Source organism: Amblyomma maculatum, chromosome 1 (assembly GCF_055883805.1).
Source record: "Amblyomma maculatum isolate TAMU_Amacu chromosome 1, ASM5588380v1, whole genome shotgun sequence".
NCBI lineage: Eukaryota > Metazoa > Arthropoda > Arachnida > Ixodida > Ixodidae > Amblyomma > Amblyomma maculatum.
The window spans coordinates 469,679,986-469,705,030 of NC_139344.1; the positions used below are offsets into that span (position 1 = coordinate 469,679,986).

At 44.1% G+C, this 25,045-nt stretch overlaps 1 protein-coding gene across 2 annotated transcripts; it reads left to right on the forward strand.

The window, feature by feature from the left end:
- Positions 1-3,098: 3,098 nt before the first annotated feature.
- LOC146209930 (uncharacterized) lies at positions 3,099-24,809 on the forward strand. 2 transcript variants are annotated; one of them, XM_084605263.1, is made up of 3 exons: positions 3,099-3,238; positions 14,991-15,029; positions 24,403-24,809. In XM_084605263.1, exons 1-3 carry the CDS (start codon positions 3,232-3,234, stop codon positions 24,792-24,794), a joined length of 438 nt encoding a protein of 145 aa, XP_084461389.1. In that variant the 5' UTR covers positions 3,099-3,231; the 3' UTR covers positions 24,795-24,809. The 2 variants fall into 2 exon arrangements, with proteins under 2 accessions (XP_084461389.1, XP_084461384.1); XM_084605258.1 differs by having other exon boundaries at positions 3,101-3,238; positions 14,991-15,044.
- Positions 24,810-25,045: the final 236 nt, after the last annotated feature.

Below are 25,045 nucleotides of genomic sequence, written 5' to 3' on the forward strand. Positions count from 1 at the left end.
GCAAATGAAAGGCGTCCCGCCGGGGTGGGGTGGTGCAGTGGTAAGACGCCCGACTACTCTACTGGAGTAACTGGGTTCGAACCCGACCGCGGCGGCTGCATCTCGATAGAGGCGAAATGAAGAGGCGTCCGTGTGCTGTGCGATATCGTTGTTGGTGTGGCTGTAGGAAGAAGGAAAAGAAAATGTACGGGCCTGCTATTGGCTCTGTAGCTGAGCCACCTCCACTGCCTCGTGCCGACAGAAAAGAAAATAGAGAAGAAAAAAAAAGGAGAGAAAAAAGCGGGCCGCAACAATAGCCGCCGTCCACCACCGAAGCAGTGGCGGGTGCAATGACGGCCTGCAACAGATAAAATTCGGTGGCTGGTTAGCCCCCCCCCCCCCCCCCCACAAGCGGCGTCGACCTTTTGTCCCAGCCGTAATCATCGGCCCCCTCACTCTGACCTTGTGCACGTGGTTCGTCTTAGGTCTTACTGCGACCGATAGGGCCACTTGTTCTGACTCCGCGCTCTGCTTACCCTTTAACGTTTAAGTTATGCCTGAAATGCGCATGAGAGGATGCGTCATTCGGGTTATGTCTGATGCTGCCTAACCGGCAGCACAGATCAAAGCGGGATCGCGTGGAGTGCAGGTGACTCGGCCATCGCTTCGCCGCGCTCCCGTTCCTGCCTCTTACGGAGTTGCTACTTCCAAACGCACTAGCCCTGTCCTTCCCGTATGCGGTCTCGGGTTGCTTCAACAGCCCCTGACATTGTCTTGCGAGACGTAAGAAGGAGAGAGAGAGAGAAAAAACTTTTAATGAGCATAATAATCAGTAAGAATTCGCAGGAGCTGGGTGGTGGGTGCCCCTAGTCCAGGGCTCCGCTGGCAGCAGCTGACTTGCGGACTAGCTGGATAATCCAGGCTTGCTGGTCCAGGTTGTCGCTGGTCAGGGCCGCCTCCCACTGCTCGTGTGTCGGGCATGGCACTAGTAACGTTGGGTCAGGTTTGTCCTGACCCAACGTAAGGAGGACGTAGGGAGGAGATTTCTTCCTATCAGTTTATCGCATCATGTGCAAATCATAAAAGGGAAATGATATCAGAATCTTTGTTGTCTTAATTCAAAAGTAATTTTTCCATCTCTGCTGTCGCGCTACAGCGAACAGGAGTAGCAAGAAAGCTTGAGAAGTATGCCGGGGGCATTAAAACTGTAATGCTGTCTCATCTCAAAAATTACGGGATAGGATATAGGTCTTGCTTCACTGAAAAGCCGTTGCCTGCTCGATTATGGAGAGAACTTGTGGGGAAAACTCATGCGGAGCTGTCATGCACCGCAGAATTCCATCCAGTCTTGATGTCTAGAAACCGAGACAGATGGAACCTTTGCGTTCTAAGTTTGAAAACAGTTCTTGCTGTGTACCTCATGATTGTCTGCGTCGATTGGTCAATGCGGAAGCACCCTAGAGGGCTACGACCGCCATCCCAATATGCCCTTGAGGCGCAGCTTAAGTGTCTTTTAATTTTATTCAGCTATATTTTGCGTCGTAACATCTCTAAGCTCTATAACCTATATTGTACCACCCGCTATATCCTCTAACACCGATGAAAGCAAGACTAACTGGATTAGGTTTAAATGTATTTCTTACCAGGTCCAGTTTGCAGTAGCAAGCTGATGACTCTAAAGTAGGTTCTCGGGACCCTAAAGTGGATCGCGGGTACTAATTTGTCTCGGTGAATATCTGGAAAACTGGACTTTCAGCAGATTGAATTTTTGTGAAGAAAGGTAAGTTAAACGAATTGCCCTGGTCTCAGTGCAATTTAAACCAAATTTGCTTAGAAATGCTTCTGCGTTAGTATAATTTCCTGAGAGGTTAAAAGTACGTGGACATATCTTTTAACTATCTACCACCGGAGTGAATGTTGTTCTATAATATAATTTATTTTGCTAACATTTATACATATTGTTACGTGGTGGCAAGCGACAACAGGAGAACAGAGGACAGAGAGAAGATGCTCGATGGTCGTGAGATGACGTTTAATGAATCCGTGCGCGGCCTAGCGCGCGCGCTCCTGCCCGCGCCACTGCCCACTTTTTCCTCCTTCGTCCGTAGCATGACCCGGGGCCACCAGACGAGGAAGTTTACCGATAATGATTCCATGGCATGATGATGGGCGTGTCTGGATGCTTGAAGAAGAGGAAGAAGTAAGAATGGAACGGCTTGCCTGTACGATATCATTACAATTACAGTGTCAATCTCCCCTGAGTGTTACCACTTTTCATTTTATTTGTACATTTGTACATACTATCAGTCCATCTGGACTAAGATAGGAGTGGGTCTGACATCAAAATTCATAAACGCAGGCCAGTACGATAAAAAAAAATAGTAGCATCCATCCGGGAATCGAACTCCCATCCTTTCCATCCTCAACCGAGCGCTTTACCGGTGCGCCAAGCAGGTGCGACTTCTCCATATTTCACTTATTTCCCGTTTTATTTCCTTTCCTCTACCCCTCAAATCAATTTTTTTTTTACGAGTCGCTTTGCTACCCAATTCTTTGCCGATCCCCCTCTGTGGGTATGTTCCATAAGTTATTTAGACAACAACAACAACGATGTCTGATGCGTGGGTGATGTCCCTTCTTGTGCCTTTTTTGTGATCGCGCGCGCATCCGTCACCTTTTGTTCCCTTTTTTTTTTCCCCGAACCCTCTAATGGGTATATAAGCAGCTGTTTGTCGCTTCAATAAATTCTTGCAAGTAGCGCATGTCCGGTCGTCTCTGTATCTGTGTGCCGTCATTGTGGAGCTTTAATTATCAGAAATTGTCTGTATTTGCACATACATGTCTTGCTCTAAATCTTTGCCTCAATCTATCGAAAAGGTGAAACAGGTTATGAGCTGCGCTCAAATTTCGCATTAGCAAGTAACGTAATCATTGGCGAATTTTTTAATGCGTGATAAATATCAGCCAACGCTTACATTAAAGTTAATTTGTTCGAGCTATGCAACAGAACAGAAATCCATAGTAATGAGACTTACTTTACTTCAGTTGGCTAACGCGCGCAGCTTTAAGCATTTATGCGGTATAATCAGTCGCCTGTAAGAAGGCTTATTATCGTGAAAATAATAGCGCTTGTGGTGAGCTGAAGAAAGAGTGTTGTAATCTCCTGCATATATAAGATTGAAGTGCAGCGCGTTCCCATCCTGTGAGAGCGGCCCTTCATTCAGAGTTGGGTCAGAAATATATCTCTTCGTCATGAAGGGTGAGTACTTCAGTTGACTCTTCACTTGACGTAACGATAAGAGCGAAGTCCTCGAATATAATACATCCCACATTGAATGGGACGAGGTAACGATATCAAAGTTAGACATTGGACTTAGATGCAGCTATATATAACCACACCAATGTAGTATAAGGAATTATACATCTCGTTAGCCCTGATAGCAGTAAAGTAGCCCCCATATTAAACTTTACTGAAGCGCAGTATAAAGCACCTGTGGTTTTTCCCGTCCCCAAAACAAGCTTGCTCTATTAGGCTGTAAATCTGAACCGACCATGACAACGAAAAAAGATTGTCACTGCGAGTACGATGTTAGTTTATAGAGTGTGTTGTCAGCTTTCTTTATCAGATACCCCTGATATACGAGAGAATTTGCATCAGCCAAACTAACCACTGTATCGCCTATAAGAATATATCTCGACTTCAGAAAATGAATAGCATCTCATTTATCATATCACAATAAATCCTGTGGTGAAAAGGACAAGAATTTGTCGACAGTGAGGCTGAAGGACACTAAGTTCTTAAACAGGTCTAAGGACACGATCGCCATCAACGAGTCGAGGCCTTCCACATCAAATGGGACTGTAGTGATTTGATAAGCACGACATATCTTGCGGTCTCTAATAATTGAATTGTAATTTTATATAGAATGTTGTGAGACACGTTGGTGGCTATCATTTCTGAACTCATTTATATGCCCTTTCAATGTGTGCATTGTCACCCTCTGGCTCTAAATTATTTTGCCATATCTTCAGTCGCATCTGCTATAAGCAAACATTTGCAGTTTGCACTTGTTCCGACTCACAGTGAGCTGTCTGCTTTGGCGCTGTTCTATGAAAATCTGAGCCATCTAGCCCTCCGCCTCCATTTAGCAACTATTATTAAACGCCTAGAAAGCAATACAAAACAAAAAAGAAGGTGGCAAACATTAGATAACGGTAGAACTGTTTAATTACGTTTCAGATTAAAACTTCCTGCTGGGCGAGTTGGTAGTTCATCTTGATGTAGGTTTTTTTTTTTTTGCAGTGCAAACAAAGACAAAGACAAGAAAGGTGAGACACACAAGCGCTTGTGTGTGTACGTCTCGCCTTTCTTGTCTTTGTCTTTGCTTGCGTTACCAAAAAAAAACCTACATCAAGTACGTTTCAGATATTGTTCCAGAATCTCTGGCCACCGTGTATACGTATATCTTCATGACCTCGAACACACCGGTATCTTAAAGCGACGCTAATATTATCCTGATCATAGGAAAGAGCATATCAAGGGCCTGGAAAACTACAAACCGATAGCTTACTGCCTGATTGTATGCAAGACCGCATGTACTCAGTTGCATGCAAGGACGTTTTAGCATTATTAGCATGGTAGACGCTAATAAAATGAAAACAAAAATTAGCTGTGGTTTAGCTCTGGTTGAATTGTGATTGGAACGGCGGAAGCTTCTTTTGGCTGCTACATTATTCCCCTATCACGCCCTATCAGTGTAAGATGCTACATTACTAGGAACAATTAGGCTCCTCCTTTAAGAGTATGACGCGAAAGCTTAAGCTACCAGCTCACATATGAATGAAAAGGGTTCAATGCTGCTCAACCGAATGTGGAGCGAAAGCATTAGCTGCGGATGGCCGAGCATTCTTCGCCTTCTTCGCCTTCTATAAATCAAATCTGGCGCTTTGCATTTATACGTCCTCCCGCCGGGTGAGCATGCCAAGGTGGTTACGGCTGCCAGGCTTTGCGCAATCGCAACAGCCAGCAGTCAGTATGGGTGCAGCTGGGGCCCGTACAGAGGGTGAAAAATCCTCGGGGATGGCAGCGCGCTCCCTTGGCACTGTGAGCGGGCCATGCCCACGTTATCCCGTTGCCGTCGCGGCGGCAAGTCCCGAGTGGGTATGGACAGGGCGTGTGGAATCGGGTAAAAGAGGGAAGTCAAACCAGTTTTCGAGTCTTTAATGCTGGCCGAGGGAACGCCCTGCCCGATGCCAATGGAATGACGGAGGTGCTGCTCAGTACTAGAAAGGAACCGCAGCTCGCTGTCTGGATGCTGGAACGAAATTACACATTGTGCCAAAGAGGCAATACCCAGTCGCAAACGCGTTGGTTTCCATTGTCGAAGAGAGCGGGTCCTCGCTGACGTCTGGCGGGCGGTGGCGAACTAATCCTGCCTTTTAAGCTCGAAAGAGTCGGTGGCAAAGTAACCAAATGAGAAGTTAGCAAACCCGAAACTTGGTAAAGGACTGGTCGCATATATATGTGCAAACTCCTAGAATGTAAAGGCGCTAAAGCATTGTACCACTCAAAAAGGGTACCGTGAGATAGTAGGAGCAAGGAAGAGTGTAAAGCGCCCAGTACTGTTCCAAACGCGATCGGCACAAGTAGGAGTGCGAGAACGGCACGGAAGGCCTGTACCGAAAGCGGTTAGCAGCCCGGAGAACAACTCAGCATGTGTAGCATACCCAAAAGGGGCGTGCATCCTTTGTAGGATGTCACCTTCGGCACTAACAGCAGACATAACTGCATAGCAATGATGGGACTTTATGATTGGTCACCATGGAAACTGACCCTAGCAACGTTTAATACCAGAACCCTAGCTAGTGAGGCTAGTTTAGCAGTGTTTTGAGAGGAACTAGAGGGTATGCAATTGGATATCATAGAGTTTATGAAGGTTAGGAGGCCGAATGAGGCATATACTGTACTGAAGGATGGGCATGTACTGTTTTATCGAGGTTTACCGGAGAGGCGAGAACTATGAGTAGGTTTCCTTGTCAACATGGATATAGCTGGTAATATATCGAAATTCGATAGCATTAATGAGAGGGTTGCAGGCATCGTAATTAAGTTTAATAAGCGCCTACATGTAGTCATGATGACTAGGCAGTTGAAAGCTTCTACGAAAAATGATTGGAATACGCAAAGAGACGCAGTATATGGTATTAATGGGTGACTTCAATGCCAAGGTAGAAAAAAAGCAGGCAGTCAAGATACCAAACAGTGGGTGACTATGGCATCGGTTCTAGGAATAACAAGGAGGAATTACTAGTTCAGTTTGCAGAGCGCAATAACTTAAGACTCATGAATACCCTCTTCAGCAACCCTAAGAAACGGAAGTGGACATGGAAAAGTCCTAACGGGAAGACTAAAAATGTAATTAACTTCATACTCTGTTCCAACCCCGCCATTATGCAGGGTGTTGCGGTAATCGGGAAAGTGCGATGCAGTGACCACAGGATAAGAACTCAAAGTATTCTAAATCTGAAGAGGAACGAGACATATTTGTAAGAAAAGGTCTATTAACGATTTAGAGGTTTTGGGGACGTCAGAAGAGTCCAGGATCTCGCTACAGAATAGATATCAGCGCTAACCGAGGATGGCGACATTAGCCTAGAAGCGATGAACAATAATTTCAGAGATATCATTACTAAGTGCTGTACAAGTAGGCGGTACGATAGTTAGAGGGGATACCGGTAAGTTGTGACTGAGTAGTATGAAGCGAGTGCATGTTCGTTCATTTTATGAAGGGATAAGCTAACTAAGGAAACGAAACATTTGATTAAGAAACGCAAATGTAAGAAAACATCCAATCCAACTGAGCAGATAGGACCGGCAGAGATATCCAAGCTAATCAATAAGCGTAAAGGGGCCTCTACAACGAAGTATAATGTGTAGACAATTGTGCATGCTGCAAAGAATGGGGGACGCTTTAAAGCGGTGAAGAAGAAATTGGGCATAGGCAAAAATCTGACGTATGCGCAGAAAGTACCACCTTCTAGAAAACAGGTCCGCGAGCCATGGTGTCGCCCGATGAGGGACAAATCCAATTTTAAAAATTACAAGGGCACACCGCTGCTGAACCAAATATTGAGCGAAAACATTACCCTTCTTCTTCTCTTTCTTTTTCCTCAGCCCACATATAAAGCCCCGCTTTAACCAAGCCATATAAACGTGCCTTAGGGGCCTATAGTGGTAACGTGAATGCCAGGGTCCTAGCAGGCTGATTCTGACATAACTGTCCCGTGTGAAACGAGAGAGCCAAGTTGGCAACTCCTGCCAGCCCACGTGGGGTGTGACGTCACAGCGTCACGTGGGTAAGATATGACTACCAGCCGCGCAACGCTGAAGGCTCGAATTGCTTTTATTGCTTTCGCTATAAAAGAAGCAACATCGGGCGCCACTGAGCTGGAAACAGGTTGTTGAGGCGCGCGACAATAGGACACCGAGGACAAAACAGAACGAGGGACAGGGCATTACCGCAGCAATACAAAACACACTGCGGCGCTAGTATGGCGAGTGATAGGCGGCACAAGAAGCATTGATCTTCGCGTGGCAGTAACTCACGCAAATACGCCTAAGGCATTCCTGCAGGCATTGCTTTCGTCTTCGTCTCGCAGGTCTTAGTTAAGTCGCCCGTGCACATTCCGCTAGCCAGTAACGCTCACTGGCCGCTGCTCGCTGGCCGCCTTTTGCTGGTCTCCCGCCAGACAAAAGCCGCAAGCCTTCCTTCGGGCGCGCGTCATCATCATCAGCCTGACTATACCCACTGCAGGGCGACGGCCTCTCCCATATTTCTCCAATTAATCCGGTTCTGTGCTAGCTGCATCCACTTGACCCCTGCGAACTTCTTAATCTCATCCGCCCACCTAACTTTCTGCCGCCCCCTGCTACGCTTTCCTTCTCTTGGAATCCAGTTTGTTACTCTAAGCGACCATCGGTTATTCTCTCTTCGCACTACATGTCCTGCCCATGTCCATTTCTTCTTAGTTTCCACTAGAATGTCAGTAACTTGAGTTATTTCTCTGACCCACTCTGCACGCTTTACCCCTACCATTTTTCGTTCCGTAGCCCTCTGAGTTGTCCTCAACTTAAGTAGAACCCTCTTGATTAGCCTCCACGTGCAGTCCCATAGGTGAGTACAGGTACGATGCAACTGTTGCATACTTTCCTCTTGAGTGATACCGGTAAGCTGCTAGTCATAATCTGCGAGTGCTTACCGAATGCGCTCCATCTCAATCTTATTCTTCTTGCTATTCCCTTTTCATGGTCCGGATCTGCGGTTACTACCTGTCCTAAGTAGACATATTCGCCAACTACTTCCAGTGCTTGGCTACCTACCCTAAACTGCTGTTCCTTCCCGAGGCTGTTGAACATTTCCTTAGTCGACTGCATATTGATTTTTAAGCCTACCTTTATACTTTTCCTGTTTAGGTCATCAATTATTATTTGCAGTTCATCCCCCGAGTTACTTGGGCAAGGCAATGTCATCAGCAAATCGCAGATTACTGAGGTATTCTTCATCTACCCTTATCCCTAACTGCTCCCATTCCAAGTCTCTAAATACTTCCTCTAAGCAAGCTGTGAGTAGTATTGGGGAGATCCAGTCTCCTTGCCTAACACCTCTCTTTATGGGCATTTTGTTACTTTCTTTATGCAGAACTATGGTTGCTGTGCAGCCACTTTATATACCTTCCAGCACTTTCACGTACGGCTCGTCTACCTCTTGATTTCGCAATGCCTACATCACCGCCGAGGTTTCAACTGAGTCAAATGCTTTTTCTAATCAATGAATGCTATGTATAAGGGCTGGTTATATTCCGAGCATTTTTATATCACCTGGTTGATGGTATAGATATGATCGATAGTAGAGTACCGTTTCCGAAACCCTGCTCGATCCTTTGCTTGATTGCAGTCTAAGGTTGTCCTGATTCTATAAGTGATTACCAGAGTAAATACTTTATACGTAACAGACCGTAAGCTGATTGGTCTTAATTTGTAAGGCCCTTAGAGTCCCCTTCCTTATGAATGAGGATAATGTTTGATTCGTCCATGGTTCCGGTACCGTCGATGACACCAGGCACTCTGTATACAGGGTGGCCAGTTTTTATAGCACAATATCCCCCCCCCCCCCGACCTTTAAGAAATCTGTAGTTATCTGTTCCTCTCCAGCTGGTTATCGCCTTTACATAGTATCTAATGTTTTCTTGACCTCGTCCTTCGTCACTAGTGGAACGTCTGAATGTACCGCCAATCTCATTACGGTCCTGACTACTTTGGCTACTACTTTGGCTACAGAACTCCTCGGCTACTTTGACTATCTTGTCCATATTCGTGATGACGTTGCCCGCCTTGTACCTTATCGCATACACCTGGTTTTTGACTATGCCCAATTTCTTTTTTACCGCTTTAAGGCTTCCCCCGTTCTTAGCAGCATGCTGAATTTTCTCCATGTTATACTTCCTTATATCGGCTACCTTGCGCTTATTGATCAGCTTTGATATCTCGGCCAATTCTATCTGGTCAGTTCGATTAGAAGCTTTCATACTCTGGCGCTTCTTATTCAAATCCTTCGTCTGCTTTGACAGCTTACCGGTATCCTCTCTAACTATCCTACCGCTTACTTCTACAGCGCACTCAGCAAAGATATCTCTGAAATTACTGTCCATTGCTTCTAGGGTAATGTCGCCATCCTCGGTTAGAGCTGAATATCTATTCTGCAGCGAGATCCTGAACTCTTCTGCCCTCCCCCTCACCGCTAATTCGTTCACGGGTTTCTTTCTTACTAATCTTGCGTTCTTTCTTCAGATTTAGGCTAATTCGGGACCTCGCCATCCTGTGGTCACTGCATCGCACTTTCCAGATTACCTCTACATCTTACATAATGGCGGGGTTTGAACACAGTATGAAGTCAAATTCATCTTTAGTCTCCCCGTTAGGACTTTTCCATGCCCATTTCCGGTTCTTTCGTTTGCGGAAGAAGGTATTCATGATTCTTAAGTTATTGCATTCTGCTAACTCAGCCAATGCCAAAGTCCCCTACTGCCTGGTCTCTTGCCTGCTTTTTCCCTACCTTGGCATTGAGGTCGCCCATTAGTACAGTATACTGCGTCTATACTTTTCGCATTGCTGATTCTACACCTTCGTAGAAGCTTTGAACTGCCTGGTCATCATAACTACATGTAGGTGCATAGGTCTGTACAACCTTCAGTTTATATCGCTTATTAGGCCTAATTACGACGCCTGCGACCTTCTCATTAATACTATAAAATTCATCTATATTGCCCGCCATATACTTATTGACAAGGAAACCTACTCCTAGTTCTCGCCTCTTCAGTAAACCTCGATAACACAGTAAATGCCCATGCTTCAGTACAGTATATGCCTCATTCGGCCTTCTAACCTGACTAAGCCCTATGACATCCCATTTCATACCCTCTAGTTCCTCTAACAACACTGCTAAACTAGCTTCACTAGCTAGGGTTCTAGCGTTAAACGCTACCAGGGTCGGTTTGCAATGGCGGCCTGTCCAACAGAGCCAGGAATTCTTAGTGCCCCCTGCTGCGTCACAGGTCTGACCGCCGCCGTGGTCAGTTGTTCTGCAGCCGCTGGAGACTGAGGGCCAGGGTTTTATAGGATTTAGGTTGCGGCTAATTACTGCACCAGGGTGGCCAACTCCTGTTCTGGTGAGGGAGTGCGTTGCTGGAGGTGTTCACCGGCATCAGGTCGCACCCCAGACTTGTTTATGCAATTCCATCGACACGCGGATTTTTTTCTTTCTTTTTTTATCCGGGGGAGAATAGCGCAGCACCGGGATTCGAGCCCCGGCCCTCTTGAATGCGAGGCGGATCCTCTACCGCTACGCCACCGCTGCACGTGGTTGGCGTATCTTTGGACGCGCGTATCTATCATAATTACCGCGCCGGTGACAAGCCGCGCCCTCGAATGGCAGCTCGCTCATGTGCACTCGCGCTGGACGTGCAAACACTAACACAAACAGGAAAAGCGCATGCTTTGAAACACTGAAAATCAAATCAAATCAGAAATATTTTATAACAAGTGGATGGTCGCCTGGGCTAAAAGCTGTACGAACAACTTGACAGTGGTCCTCAGAAAGGCAGAGGCAGAGCAGAAAAGGGCTGCGAAGCCCCACAACACTAAGGGACACGGCGGGCAATGTCATAAGGAATATGGATAAGACAGTCAAAGTAGCCAAGGAGTTCTATACTGGTATATACAGTAACAAAAGTAGTCAGGAGAATAATGAGATTAAGTGGTTAAGAACGAAGGACGAGGTTAAGAAAGCTAGAAACTATGAAAAGGGAGAAATCAGCTGGGGAGGTTAAGGTAACTGAAGATTTGTTGAAGGACGTAGGGGATATCGTGCAAAGAAAACTGATCACCCTGTAAACGCAATGCCTGGAGTCATCGATTGTACTAGAGTTATTCAAGAACGCTGACGTTATCTTAATTCATAAGAAAGGGGACGCTAAGGACTTGAAAAATTACAGATCATTCAGCTTACTATCTGTTACGTATAAGGTATTTACCAAGGAAATCGCTAATAAAATCAGGGCAACCTTAGACTGTATGCCAACCGAAGATCAAACAGGCTTTCGGAAAGGGTGCTCTAATATCGATCATATCCACACTATCAACCAAATGATAGACAATTGTTTGGAATATAGCCAATCCTTATACATAGCAATCATTGATAACTTAGAGTTTAGCTTGCTTACTGACTACTTAGCTTGCTTAGAGGAAGTATTCAGTATTCGTATAAATGTATTGAGGTATAATATACTATGTGTGTCCTAGTAATTGGAGTCTTTGATCATGTACACCTTTTTACTTATATATTTTGCATGTTCATTTTTCTGTATTTTGTATAAGTATGTATAATTAATGAAGTCAAATTATGTATAAACCTAAATAGTGCATCGTTCATCAACGCTGCTGGGTGGCTGGAGCTCAGTCAAAGCAGCTTTTTCTCCTGTCACCCTTTTTCGTTGTACTTTGTATGCGAAAATAAACTCATTGATTTATTTATTTATTTATTTATTTATTTATTTATTTATTTAATTATTTATTTATTTATTTATTTATTTATTTATTTATTTATTTATTTATTTATTTATTTATTTATTTATTTATTTATTTATTTATTTATTTATTTATTTATTTATTTATTTATTTATTTATTTATTTATTTATTTATTTATTTATTTATTTATTTATTTATTTATTGACATGGAATGGGAGCAGTTAGGGACAAGGGTAGAAGGAGAATACCTCAGTAACCTGCGATTTGTTGATGACATTGCCTTGCCCAAGTAACACGGGGGACGAACTGCAAATAATGATTGATGACCTAGACAGAAAACGTAGAAAGGTAGGCTTTAAAATCAATATGCAGAAGACTAAGGTAATGTTCAACAGCCTCGGAAAGGAACAGCAGTTTACGCTAGGTCGCGAAGCAATGGAAGTAGTAGGCGAATATGTCTACCTAGAACAAGTAGTAACAGCAGTTCCCGACCATGAAAAGGAAATAAGAAGAATATAAGATCAGGGTGGAGCGCATTTGACAACTACTCACAGAATATGACTAGCAGCTTACCGGTATCGCTCAAAAAAGAAATATAAAACAGTTGCGTCTTACCTGTACTCACCTATGGGGCTAAAACGCGGAGACTATAGCGAAAAGGGTTGTAGTTAAGGTGAGGATAACGCAGAGGGATATGGAACGAAAAATGGTAAGGGTAACATTAAGAAGTAAGAAGCGTGCTAAGTGGGCCAGAGCAATAACTTAAATTACTGACATTCTAGTGGAAATCAAGAAGATATGCAATTGGCAGGACATGCAGTGGGAAGATAGGATTACTGATGGTCGCTTAGAGTAACAAACTGAATTCTAAGGGAAGGATACTGTAGCAGGGGGAGGCAGAAAGTTAGGAGTGCGGTTGTGGTTAAGAAGTTCACAGGGTTCAAGGATCTGAAGCTAGCACAGGACCGGGTAATTGGAGTAATATGGGAGAGACCTTCACGATACAATAGGTAGGTTCAGTTTGTGATGATGTTGCTATGTGGGGAGAAACTCAGGGAAGAGGATCCATCAGTTTGCGTCAGAGTCCGAACTCTGGCGGCTGGCCTACTACTTAGGAATGAAACCTCCTCACGACGGCGACATCCACCGCTCTAGTATCTCAAGTAGGGCCGGGGTGGGGGAACCTGACTTGGGGGACGGGGAACTCCAAGAACGGCGTGACGTTAGGAGACCTTTAACAGACGTCGGAGACCCGGCAAACGCTTTGCGGTGGTAGAATGCGCTTGAAGCCCGAGGGCCGCACATTCGGCTAAAGCGAATCCTCGCCCTAGTCCAGAAAGGGATCTCGACTCAATCAGTAAGATCATTTGGCAAATCCTCCGCTGTCCCTATTCGCTCCTAACTCCTATACCTATATACCCTATAATTCAATTCATTTTCCTTTCTCCTCCACCCTTTCCACTACTTCCCAGGGATGATTCAGGAGCCTCTCTAGGCTCGCTCCCCGGCAGTGGGCATTGCAGTAGTGGAACTCCCCACTTTATTTTATAACTTCTATTAAAGAACATCTTGTTCGGATCGACCTCTCTCTTTATATTTCAAATCGACACATCTTTTTCTATCCGCGACGCAGTTGTAGTTCATCTGTGGAGTCCAAACTACTTAATGACTGCAGGGTGTGCCTCAATGTCCACTAGGCCAGTCTGTATTGTTTGTGAAATAAATGCAATAAACAATAAAAGGCAGATGACGCAGGGGTCTAACGCAGTAGCCTGCGAAGCCAACTTCTTTGCATCGGTCATGTTTCGAAACCACTGGCACGGAGTCTTTTTTTGTTTTCGAGCACTGGCGCGAAAGGAGCTTCACAGCCACCCCAGAGAAATCCAACAATGCAAGCAGTAGGGCTTCTGCGTTAAAACAATTGGGGCATACTTAAGCTACGACTTTGGTGGCATGACACGATATTGATACGTGGCAAGAAGGTTAGCTCAAGAAACACAACGGCTGATGACGTGTGAATGTTCTGGCAAGCGCCAAACATTCTCTTCGCACCGTCTACCGTTTCTACACCTTCGTCTTCCTTCTGTCTCACTGTTGTTGATCGCAGTCTTCACCGTTCAATGACGCAGGCATATATGTAACAATATCATTAACGGATCACGCCTGCGGTTCCTCTTGCTCTTCCTTATTAATTTACATTCCGTTTGCTAGTCACGTAATCTCTAATTCATAATTTGCACATCATTTCTCTCGCACACATTCATTAGCGTACAGCAGTAAGCTACAGTGTAATGTGAAAGACCACCCAACATAAACATCGATAAAGAGCCGCTTTGCCAAGCCGTGCGAGCGGGCCTGTATGGCCTAAGAGCACCACGCCAAATTGGAGTCTAGGAGTCCTACAATAATCCACGCTCATGCGTGGCATATCGGAATATGCCTGTTTCCCCGTATCTATGAAGCCTTGAGACTCTTTTCCGCGCCATCCACCTTCCAACTTATCTCGTGCTCTCGGGGCTCAAATAGCAGTCATAACATGTGCATCTCGATGAAGTCATCATCTTTGGATCAAGTTTCGAGGAACCTCTTGGCCGACTGCGATTGGTGACGAAAATCCCCACACATATTCCGTGCTTCTGTGTCAACTGCTTGTTAGAATATTATCAGCCATATCTCTTCAAATTCTCAAAATAAAAGGCTCGAAAAATAGGCCCTCTTACACAAAAAAACTCATGCTTAAATTATGTTTTGTGTTTTTTATCTTTCATGATGTTGCATGTTGCATTTGCTCTGCTGGCACTTGCGACCGGTTTCATCATATATAGTGGTCTCTCTCGCTGCTTGTCTCTGTAAAGGGAATTTGCAAACACGTTCGCTTGTGCCTGCCTTCACAATCCGTATTTATTATTGTTTTGTTTTGTTTTTCAGGAGTCATTTGCCTGATGTTCGCTGTGATTCTGTCAACAGGTGAAGTGAAAGCACGTATGTTGCCTGATGCCGCGTCGCTGCGGCAGAGTTTATGTATTTTTTTGTTATTTAAAATAAATACTTCTGTCGTCACTTTTTGGTCCGAGCAATACGTCCTGCACGGAGGAAGACGAATGTGGTGGGAAAACCAACATGCCAATGACGCGATTTCACGGGTCGTCGCTTACCTAGTCAGCAGGCTTGCACTGGACGGTTGTATATCGAGAGCGGGTGTTAAGGGTAGCTTCAATGTTGGAGGCTTCCGTAACGAATTCTTCAACGGGTTTAAGCGAGGTCCTGACGAGGCAGCCAATGAGCGACTGCTTTACTGCTCGCATCAGAAATTTCACCCTTTTCTCGTCGCTCATATCAAGGTCGGCCCGACGAAAAGGGCGTTTCATTTCTTCAACATAAGACAGGACTGACTCATTTGAGAGTTGAATTCGTGATTGAAGATGGGCCTGGGCTCTCTCGTTTCGGACGATTTTCACAAAAGCGGTCAAGAACTCCCTCTTAAATGTCTCACGATTTTCGAACCAAATTCGGGCAGAATACCGAAGAACAACGTAGGCTTGTTTTAGCCTCGTTTCCTCATTCCAGGCGTTTTCGTTGACACGTGTTCGAACAGGTCAAGCCAGTCTTCCGCATCCTCATCCGGTCGTCCTTGGAAGCAGAGAAGCTCGCGGGGCTGCACGAAAACAAAAGACCGGTACTCTAGACTCAAGACTGAATTGTGGAGACAGGGGGGTTATCTGCGCGACTGGCTTCGCCTCATTTGCGTTCAACACAGAATTGGTCAGTTTACTGCCGGTAGGTTTCGACAGCACCATCGTCTTGTTTCTCAACTCACTGAATCCTATTGGACATCTGTTCGCCGAATTCTGCCGAAAACAACAGAACGGCCAGGCCATCGGTAAAGCAGTGTATATTGAAGGGGCATTGGTTCACCCTGACATGGACGCCTTTTTGAGAAAAGGCCCTACGTTTACCCTAGAACCCACTGTAATGAAGCGAGAACTCCTGGCCTCAGTCCGCCGTGTCGCAGCAAACGCCCTCGCCGATGAAAGGGACATATGCTTGGCAGAAGGTGTTCCCTGCCTTTTGAAGAACGGTACACGCGGTGCCCAATGAAGCAAACCTACGTTATATCACTGAGCTCTTTAAAAACCTCAGTTTGACCTTATCCGATAAGGAGGGCGGTTTTGTTGTAATGTCCACAACCGTGTTATCCGCTAAAGCTCACGACGCTATTAATAAGAACTTCAAGCCCGCGACCGCTAAGCCGTCAAAAGTAAAAAGTCGTGCTATTGAGCTTTTGAAAAAGCTCAATCTTGAGGGCTTACTAAAAGAAGTGAAAGAAAGAGAAGACAGATGTCCTGAGGATGTTCTTTGCTTCAAAAACGCATAAGACCGGGTGCCCCCTCAGGGCCATCGTCACCGCGGATGGCTCATGGCAAGAGACGGTCAGAATGTTCTTGAATCGTTCGCTGGACACCTTCGCACCCGACAACTCCTTTGGCGTCCAGACCTCAACAAGCTTTGTGGAGTTTTTGTCTAGTGCTTCCGTGAGGGCCAATTTCACCATATCCGTAGGTTCTATTGTTCCCCACAAGAAATTCTTTCAGACTGTGCGTGACCTCATCGACAGCCGAGGGGCGGTTTCTTTCGACAACAGTTCGGGCTTGACTGTCAACTCGTTTCTGGAACTTCTAATACGTTACCTGTCGTCTATTGTCGTAGAGCATGAGGACCGAATGTATGTACAGAAGCAGGGGATTCCGATTGGCTCGTGTGTGGCTCCCGTACTTTGCCACATATTTCAGTCTAGTTTGACACTGTGTGTTATCACCAGCTCACTGACGCTTGAATTATTACGGTTTTTGGTATGTCGACGACTTTCTAATCCCATTATCCGTTTTTAAAGACGCTTCCACTGACTTCAGCTTCACCCATTAGATGTCACTTGATAACAGCATCATATTTTTTATATTTACTCCTCACCTATTCTGACGATATATCCACGTTTGCTGGAAAGGAGCTCTCCGTACCAAGAAAAGCATGTTGCCCTACACCTCGTCCCATTCTAAGCTGGTAAAAGGGGGAATATCCAACATTTGCCTATGTAATGTCTTGCGAAAAAGCTGCCGACACGTTCTGCACAAGTTTCCTTGCGTAGGTTTGTCGCCTGCGGTCAGCGGATTATCCTGAACAGGGCCTGATTTCTGTTTCTGAATCACTATCAAGTAAGCTAAAGGTGCATCACATGCCTCACAATGAAGATACGTCATGTCAGGAACCAAGAGCGGCTTTAATACCGTATACCACAAAATATCCCATAATGTGAAAAAAGTTACCATGAGATACGGAGTCAAGGTTGTCTTTCAACGCCCACAAAACAGTCGTCAGTGTGAGCCTGTTTCACTGCAAATAAGGACACAAAAATGATCTGCAATATCAAGCACCGAACCATGTTCACCAGATGTACAACCGATATTGTGTACTGTCTACCATGGGGTAAGGCCAACATTGGCCAAACTGGCCAGTGTAATAATGACCGCTTAAGGCAGCACTGCACTTCACTGAAGCCGGATGACACAGCCAATCTGCCGAAACATTGCAACAGTTGTGATAACTGTATCCCCCTTTTTAGTAATGTCAGCATCATCGGCCGTGGAAAAACACAGATGGATCGAGAAATCTTGGAAGCCTTCAAAATCAAGAAATTAGGCACATAATGCGTCAATGACTGCTCCGTCAGGATTTCTCCAAGAGAATATAATTTTATGAATGGGGCATAGTTTTGTCACGTGCTAGCACCTGCGCTAGCAATAATTGCTTTTTTTTTTCTCTGTGGCGGTGGCGCTGACGCACATGTGCGTCCAGCGCCGTCCTTGTACACTCTTTCCTTGTCAACGCGTCCTCTTTTCGCTGGTTTTTACCTTCAACTGTACGCCAACTGGCAAAAAAAGCTACGTTTCTTGAATGTTTTTTTTTTTTTTTTGCAGTTCTTTAATGTGCTTTCTTGTTAAGTGTGTGTGAATCTTTGTGCGTTTGAAGTATTCAACTTGTACCCCTGTACGCACTTCTAATATTATGTGTTCATTATTTTGCTTAACTTTAGACACTTTTCCTCCCGTGTGTATATACTGGCCCTCCAGGCATTATAAGCATTATAAATAAGGCTAAGTAGAATTTAGATATGAACATATGTAGAAATGAACGCTTATCAAACGCCGCAGAGAAATGCCTCCTAAGAAAGTTAAGCACTATTGTGTGAAAAAAAAGTGGCTGAGAGGGAATCGAGCCATTGACCTTTCCGTTCTGTGTCGGGCGCGCTGCCACTGCATCTTTTGGAAGGGTGTGTTAAGTGCGATAGTTTGGAAACTTCGTGCGATCACCTTATATATAGGGTGGGCGGTGGCCTCGCATTGCATTGAAGGGCGCTTGATTGAAATGAAGCGCTAATTATATTTATTAATAAGCAGCACCAAGTAGCACTGATATTCATATGCATCATTGTCGCAGATGTAGAAAATCTAGATCGCGCTGCGAAGCCCGGTGTTACGCAATTCCTCACTAGATAAAAAAGAATTATCCAAATGCCGGCGGAATGAGTATTGCCGGAAACGTATTTCTGCACCAAGGAAGAATTTGACCACACTGGTGCAGGTAAAACAAGTCCCGTCATTAGTGACTTCTTTCACCAGACAACAATTTCTGACGTCTGGCTATATCATGCCCACCTGCTTTTGAAAGCATGCTGAAGAGGATTTTCGCGTTTTTCGGGTAGAAGTTTTTTGCGGCTTACGAACCGTTTTGCACATAGTCTCGGATGACAGAATCAAGCCCCGGTTCTATGCCAAATGGCAAAGGTGATGCATTTGCCGACGCCCTTGAAACGTCCAGTAAACTTGAAGAAGGCCATGCTTTGTTACTTGAAATAGAAAAGGGGCTAAATAAATGCAGGCAGCAAGTGAAAAAAAAAAAAGTTCAGCTATTAGTATTAAGTTAGCAACATTAGAAGCAGCCAACGCTTTAAGTGGAACAACAAGGAAAGAAACAAAACAAAAACAAACGTACAGTTCGCCTCTGATCAACTGACAGCCGTTGTGTCAAGGTTTCACAATGCAGCGAATAGGATACGGTGCTCAAATATTTTTTTTTTTTTAACCGAAGATGAATAAAAGGCGTTTGGGCAATGTTCAAACCGAAATATTAAACTTCGGCTTGTAAAAGTCAGGAACTACGACTACTGGCAAGCAATTTCAGCGAGTTCCCCGCCTACTAAAATATATCTCTAATGAGAGGACGGTAATAAATTGGAAAGTGTACCCGTTTCATGGATGAAGCACTTATCCACTCTTAAGGGCCAAAACATAAGGAAACAGATTTTGCAATTTGCGATGACGTTTCCCTTGCAACCCTCGAGGCAAGAGCAGAACTGATAGAGCGTGCAAAACCGGATAAGATAAAGTTCAAGCTATCGGTTGACAAACTGCGGATGAATTTAAAAACATGTATCTGCAGTTTGACTCCTAATGCGTCGTGCAGTTAGCTCATACGACACAAGAGTACACCCATTCGCAAAATATCTCCCCTAGTCCTCTCCAATTAAGGAACACAAGAGCTCTGTACAAGACAATCAAAGATATCAAAGGAAACTTCTGTGCTAAGATGGGCGTGATAAAGGACAAACGAGGCAAGGACCTCACTGAAGCCGCAGAGATAAAGAAGAGGTGGCAGGAATACACAGAAGAACTGTACAAGAAGGACTCGAATGTGCAAACCCAACATAAGACGGTTGTGATAACTGATCTTGAGCCGGGCATCCTGAAGAGTGAAGTTGAATGGGCCTTAGCCAGCCTTGCTAAGAACAAAGCTAGCGGAATTGATAGCATTCCAGCTGAGTTGCTTCAAAACCTCAACCATGACGCTGTTAACATTCTGCATACATTATGTCAGAAGATTTGGACAACCCTGCAGTGGCCACAGGATTGGAGGAGGTCAGTTTACATCCCCATTCCAAAGAAAGGCAGTGCCAAGGATTGTTCCAACTACCGCACGATCGCGCTTATTTCGCATGCTAGCAAGGTGATGTTGAAAATCCTCCAAGGTAGGCTGCAGCAGTATGTGGATCGGGAGCTTCCGGACGTGCAAGCTGGGTTTCGCAAGGGCAGAGGAACTAGAGACCAAGTTGCCAACCTTCGCTGGATCATGGAAAAAGCAAGAGAGTTCCAGAAACCCATCTACTTCTGCTTTATTGATTATGCGAAAGCGTTTGACTGCGTAGATCACAGCAGATTGTGGCAAGCTCTCCAAGAGATGGGAGTTCCAATTCACCTCATCTGTCTCCTCAGGAACCTGTATGAAGGGCAAGAGGCCACAGTCAGAACTGGGCATGGTCTTACTGATTGGTTTCCGATTGAGAAAGGAGTGAGGCAAGGCTGCATACTGTCGCCCTACCTATTTAACCTATATGCAGAGTGCATCATGAGGAAGGCCGGTCTGGACGAGTCTTCAGCTGGAGTGAAGATTGCTGGAAAACGTATCAACAACCTTAGATATGCGGATGATACCACTTTAATTGCAGAAAGTGAAGCGGAACTCAAGAGACTTCTGATGCGCGTACAAGAAGAGAGTGAGAAGTTTGGGCTTAAACTGAACATTAAAAAGACAAAGATCATGGCGTCTTGCCCTATCAAGTCCTGGAGCATCAAGGGACAAGAAGTGGAAGCAGTGACAGATTTTTTCTTCTTGGGCTCCAAGATTACCTCGGAAGGAGACTGCAGCCATGAAATTAGGAGACGCCTGCTTCTGGGAAAGAGAGCAATGGTTAGCCTTGACCGCCTAGTAAAGAGCAGAGACATTAGTCTGCCAACCAAGATCCGTATAACTCGTGCTATGGTCTTTCCAGTTGTGATGTATGGATGCGAGAGTTGGACTGTGAAAAAGGCTGACCGCCGAAGAATTGACGCGTTTGAATTGTGGTGCTGGCGAAGACTCTTGAGAGTTCCTTGGACTGCCAGAAGATCAAATCAGTCAATATTGTCGACCATAAACCCTGACTGCTCATTGGAGGGTCAAATTCTAAAGTTAAAGCTCAGCTACTTTGGTCATCTGATGAGAAGAGAGGAGTCGCTGGAGAAAGATTTGATGTTGGGAAAGGTTGAGGGTTGCCGGAGAAGGGGTAGGCAGCGAACGCGATGGTTAGATGGCATCCTCGAGGCACTGCAGATGAAGTTATGTGATGTTAGGAAGATAGTGAGAGACCGGAAAGCGTGGCGTGACATGGTCAATAGGGTCACGAAGAGTCGGACACGACTGAACGACTGAACTGAACTGAGTCCTCTCTAGGCCTTTATCAATACAATTTACAGTAGTAAACGGTATTGATAAAGGGCTAGAGAGGACTAGGGGAGATATTTTGTGAATGGGTAAAATATCTCACCTAGTCCTCTCTAGGCCTTTATCAATACAATTTACATTAGGGGTTGTGTACAAGGTGCCATTGCCTTGCGGTTAATATTACATAGGCCAGACTGGTAGATGCCTAAATGAGAGATTAGATGAACATAATTACGCTGTGGACAACAAAAAAGGTGGGCATTTGAGCATTCATTGACTCAAGTGCAAAAGCAAGAAGAATCGTCGTCCTCTCTTTCCTCTATGTGAAGTTCTTTATAAAAGCAAGTGTAAAACAACGCGCGAAATTGTTGAGGCAATTGAGATAGCAGGAACTGGCGATGATTGTGCAAGTGGTGCGTCGATTTTGCTGTCCGAAAAAAAGATTGCATATCTTTCATCTTTTACATGTGCAGCCAGATAATATTTTTTCCTGTTCGAGTTTTTTCCTTCGCATGCGCATGTGATCTCAAGTGTACATATATTCTGCTTCTCGCATGAAATTAAAATCAGTTGGAAGTAAGCTCTCGTGTGTCGGTCTCTTGCTGTTGTCCGTGTGTTTTTTATGCGCTTTCCAGGTTTAAGATGTCTAACCAACTCGCCCAAACGCTGCCATTATTGTACATTAGTAAATGGTATTGATTACTTTAATGCTTCGCCGTAGTTCGAATATATTAGACCTTATACATCAATACATGACAAAGTATGTAACACAAATTACGACAGACTGAATAACCGCGCCTTACTTCAAATGACACTCAACATTCCCCTACTGTTCACTGATATCAAATTACAATAAATGTCGATCTCAAAGCGTTTTCCAAAAACATCCCGATGCGTTTTGTTCAGCACAGGTCAGTGCAAGATAACGGGGTTCTTTTTAGGGGCAAGCTCACAGAATCGATAGCTTTCAAATCATAAATCATAAATCAAATCTTTCTAAATAAATCTAATCTCTGGTTTCTAGAAAGTATCAACGCGTGAGAAATAATAAAAAAATTATGCATGAAAACACGAAAGCACCAATATACACCTTGTGCTTAGAATGAATGAATGAATTAATTAATTAATTAATTAGTTATATATTAATGAATGAATGAATGAATGAATGAACGAAAAGAACGAACGAACGATCGAACGAATTAATGAACGTTCATTCCGCTTTTGCCTTACCAAAATCGTGGGTGACGAAAAAAAAAACAGTAATGACTGCTCGACAGGCTTCCCCACCCGTAAAAGTCAACAATGAGAGCAGCGGCTGTTCACGCTGCATAGAATTAACAATTCACGCGTTAAAAAAGAAGATATATAGTGCTGAAATACAGAGGGGGAAATATAGAATGAAAAGGAAAAGGATATAAATGGCAAAGAGATGAATTTCTTGTCAATACAACCTAATCAATGAATATTTTCCAGAGAGAAGAAAAGTCATTTTGTTTAGGTTACTCTGCAGTTAAATATTCAAACATTTTGGCAGTATATACATAATTTAACCTTGGTATATATTTCAACAGAACAAAACCATAGTTTGTTCTGTACCTGGGTGCCTCCACTATTTCAGGGTTTCTTATAGTATAGGGCGTATTGTTTGGCACTATCTGTACAATGCGGGACAAAAAAGTACTCAGTTCGTGCCATCTCTTTGTTGCAAAAGCAAGCAAACCTGTACTCGAACAGCCTAAGAACTAGAATTATTTATCATTTTATTCGCATGGAACGCGTTGGGGCGCCATAGGAGGAATTTGTAATAAGGATTTGCTTCTGGAGAACAAAAAGCTCTTGCAAATTTGACATAGTGGTATTTCCCCGCACAATATAGCATTACTCTAATTAATGTGTAAAAGCATGCATAGTAAAGGTGAAGGTTTCTTTTTAGTGGTAGAATGTATTTATTACGACAAACTATACCTATAAATTTAAAAAGCGTAGTGTGGACGCTGTTTGTGTGAGCCTACCATTAGATCGTGGCAGTAAAATCTATGCCAAGTGATATGAATGATTGGACATAAATATTTGACTCTTGTTTCCAAAAAAATATATGTTGCGGATTCCCTGCTAATTTGCCCTTAGCACCAAGCGGTACATGGTAGGGGTAACATTAAGAGAGGAAGCGTGCCGGGTGGGTGAGAGAAATAACTCAAGTTACTGACATTGTAGTGGAAATCAAGAATAAGAAATGGGCATGGGCAACACTTGTAGTGCGAAGAGAGGATCACCAACTGTCGCTTAGGGTGAGAAATAGGATTCCATGCTTAATGCGCCATGCTTAATAAAATACAGTGCAAGGAATTAGGACGTAAATAGAAAAACGGCGCTGTACGCGTCCTCTTCTATGTACTTCCTCGTTACTGCGATGTTGCATCAATCAATTTCTGTGCCCGTGTGAGTGTCTATTTTCGCTGGCACGTTGTCATGTGTAATAGGCTCAAATAACAATATTTATTTATTTATTTTTGATACCCTCTAGCGTTAAGACATTACAGAGGGGAGTGGGCAAGCAGACAACGCAACAAAATGTTTCTTTTTTTTTTTTTAAGCGGCAACAGTGTAGGTAAAATCTAGGAAAATACAATATTCCAAGCAGTCAAGGGAATGCAGAAAAAGGTATGTATAAGACCAGCAACAGTAACAAATGCCACCCAAGCAACTCAACGATTATAGCAAAAAGAAGTATAAAAATCGAAGAAAATAACAAAGCACAAAGAACTAACTATTCACATCAGATAAAACCGCCCTCATCACTGACTGACGATAGGCAGCATAATCACGTATACAAGCCACGGCATTGGGAAGATGGGTCCACTCTTTCGATGCGCAAAGATGAAAGAATGCAAAAACATGTCAGTACGGCAAAAAATAGATCCAGTTATGGTGATGGTCGACACGAGAAGAGCGATAGGGAGGTTTAGTGATAAAACATTGTGTTGATTTGTTGATTATGATCAATATTTTTCTTGTGTTTTATATGCAGCATCTCAATCAAACTTGGAGACGCTATTTGGAAACCTAGTTCCGGAGAATGAAGGCCTTGACATGCCGCATAGATACTTTGCCGTCTACGATCCTCGTAACCTCAATGGGACTCAATTCAGATTCAACTTGACCAACGGTAAACTGCACATGCGGAGTACAGAAAAATACAATACTGAAAGCGTCGGAAAATGCGGCCCACAAGATGGTGGCTTCATGTCCTGCCACATCCCTATTGACGGATCCTTTGCTACGTATGATTCTTTCCTCTATTACGGAAAAGAAGCCATCCAGACCTTCTTCACTAACGTAACTGTGGAAAGTTATTTTAAACAGTGGTACAATCCTGCCGACATATCAGCGTACATGAGGCAAGGCAGCAGCGGTAAGTGAACTTCTTGGAATATACAGTGGAAATTTCAACATCCCAAATACAACTTTTTAATCACTTGAATCACTCAAAAGGTAACTTTTACGCGATTTTTTAACATTCAAAGACAATATTTTTAGTACCTTAAACAAGTGCAGAAAGAATATTCGAGAACTGAAACCTGTGCCTAAGATTCTATATGTGGTAAAATATCATCCAACCGATTTCATGCGTCACTTCCTTTTTCTTGCATTAGCCACACAGGTGTCGCAGC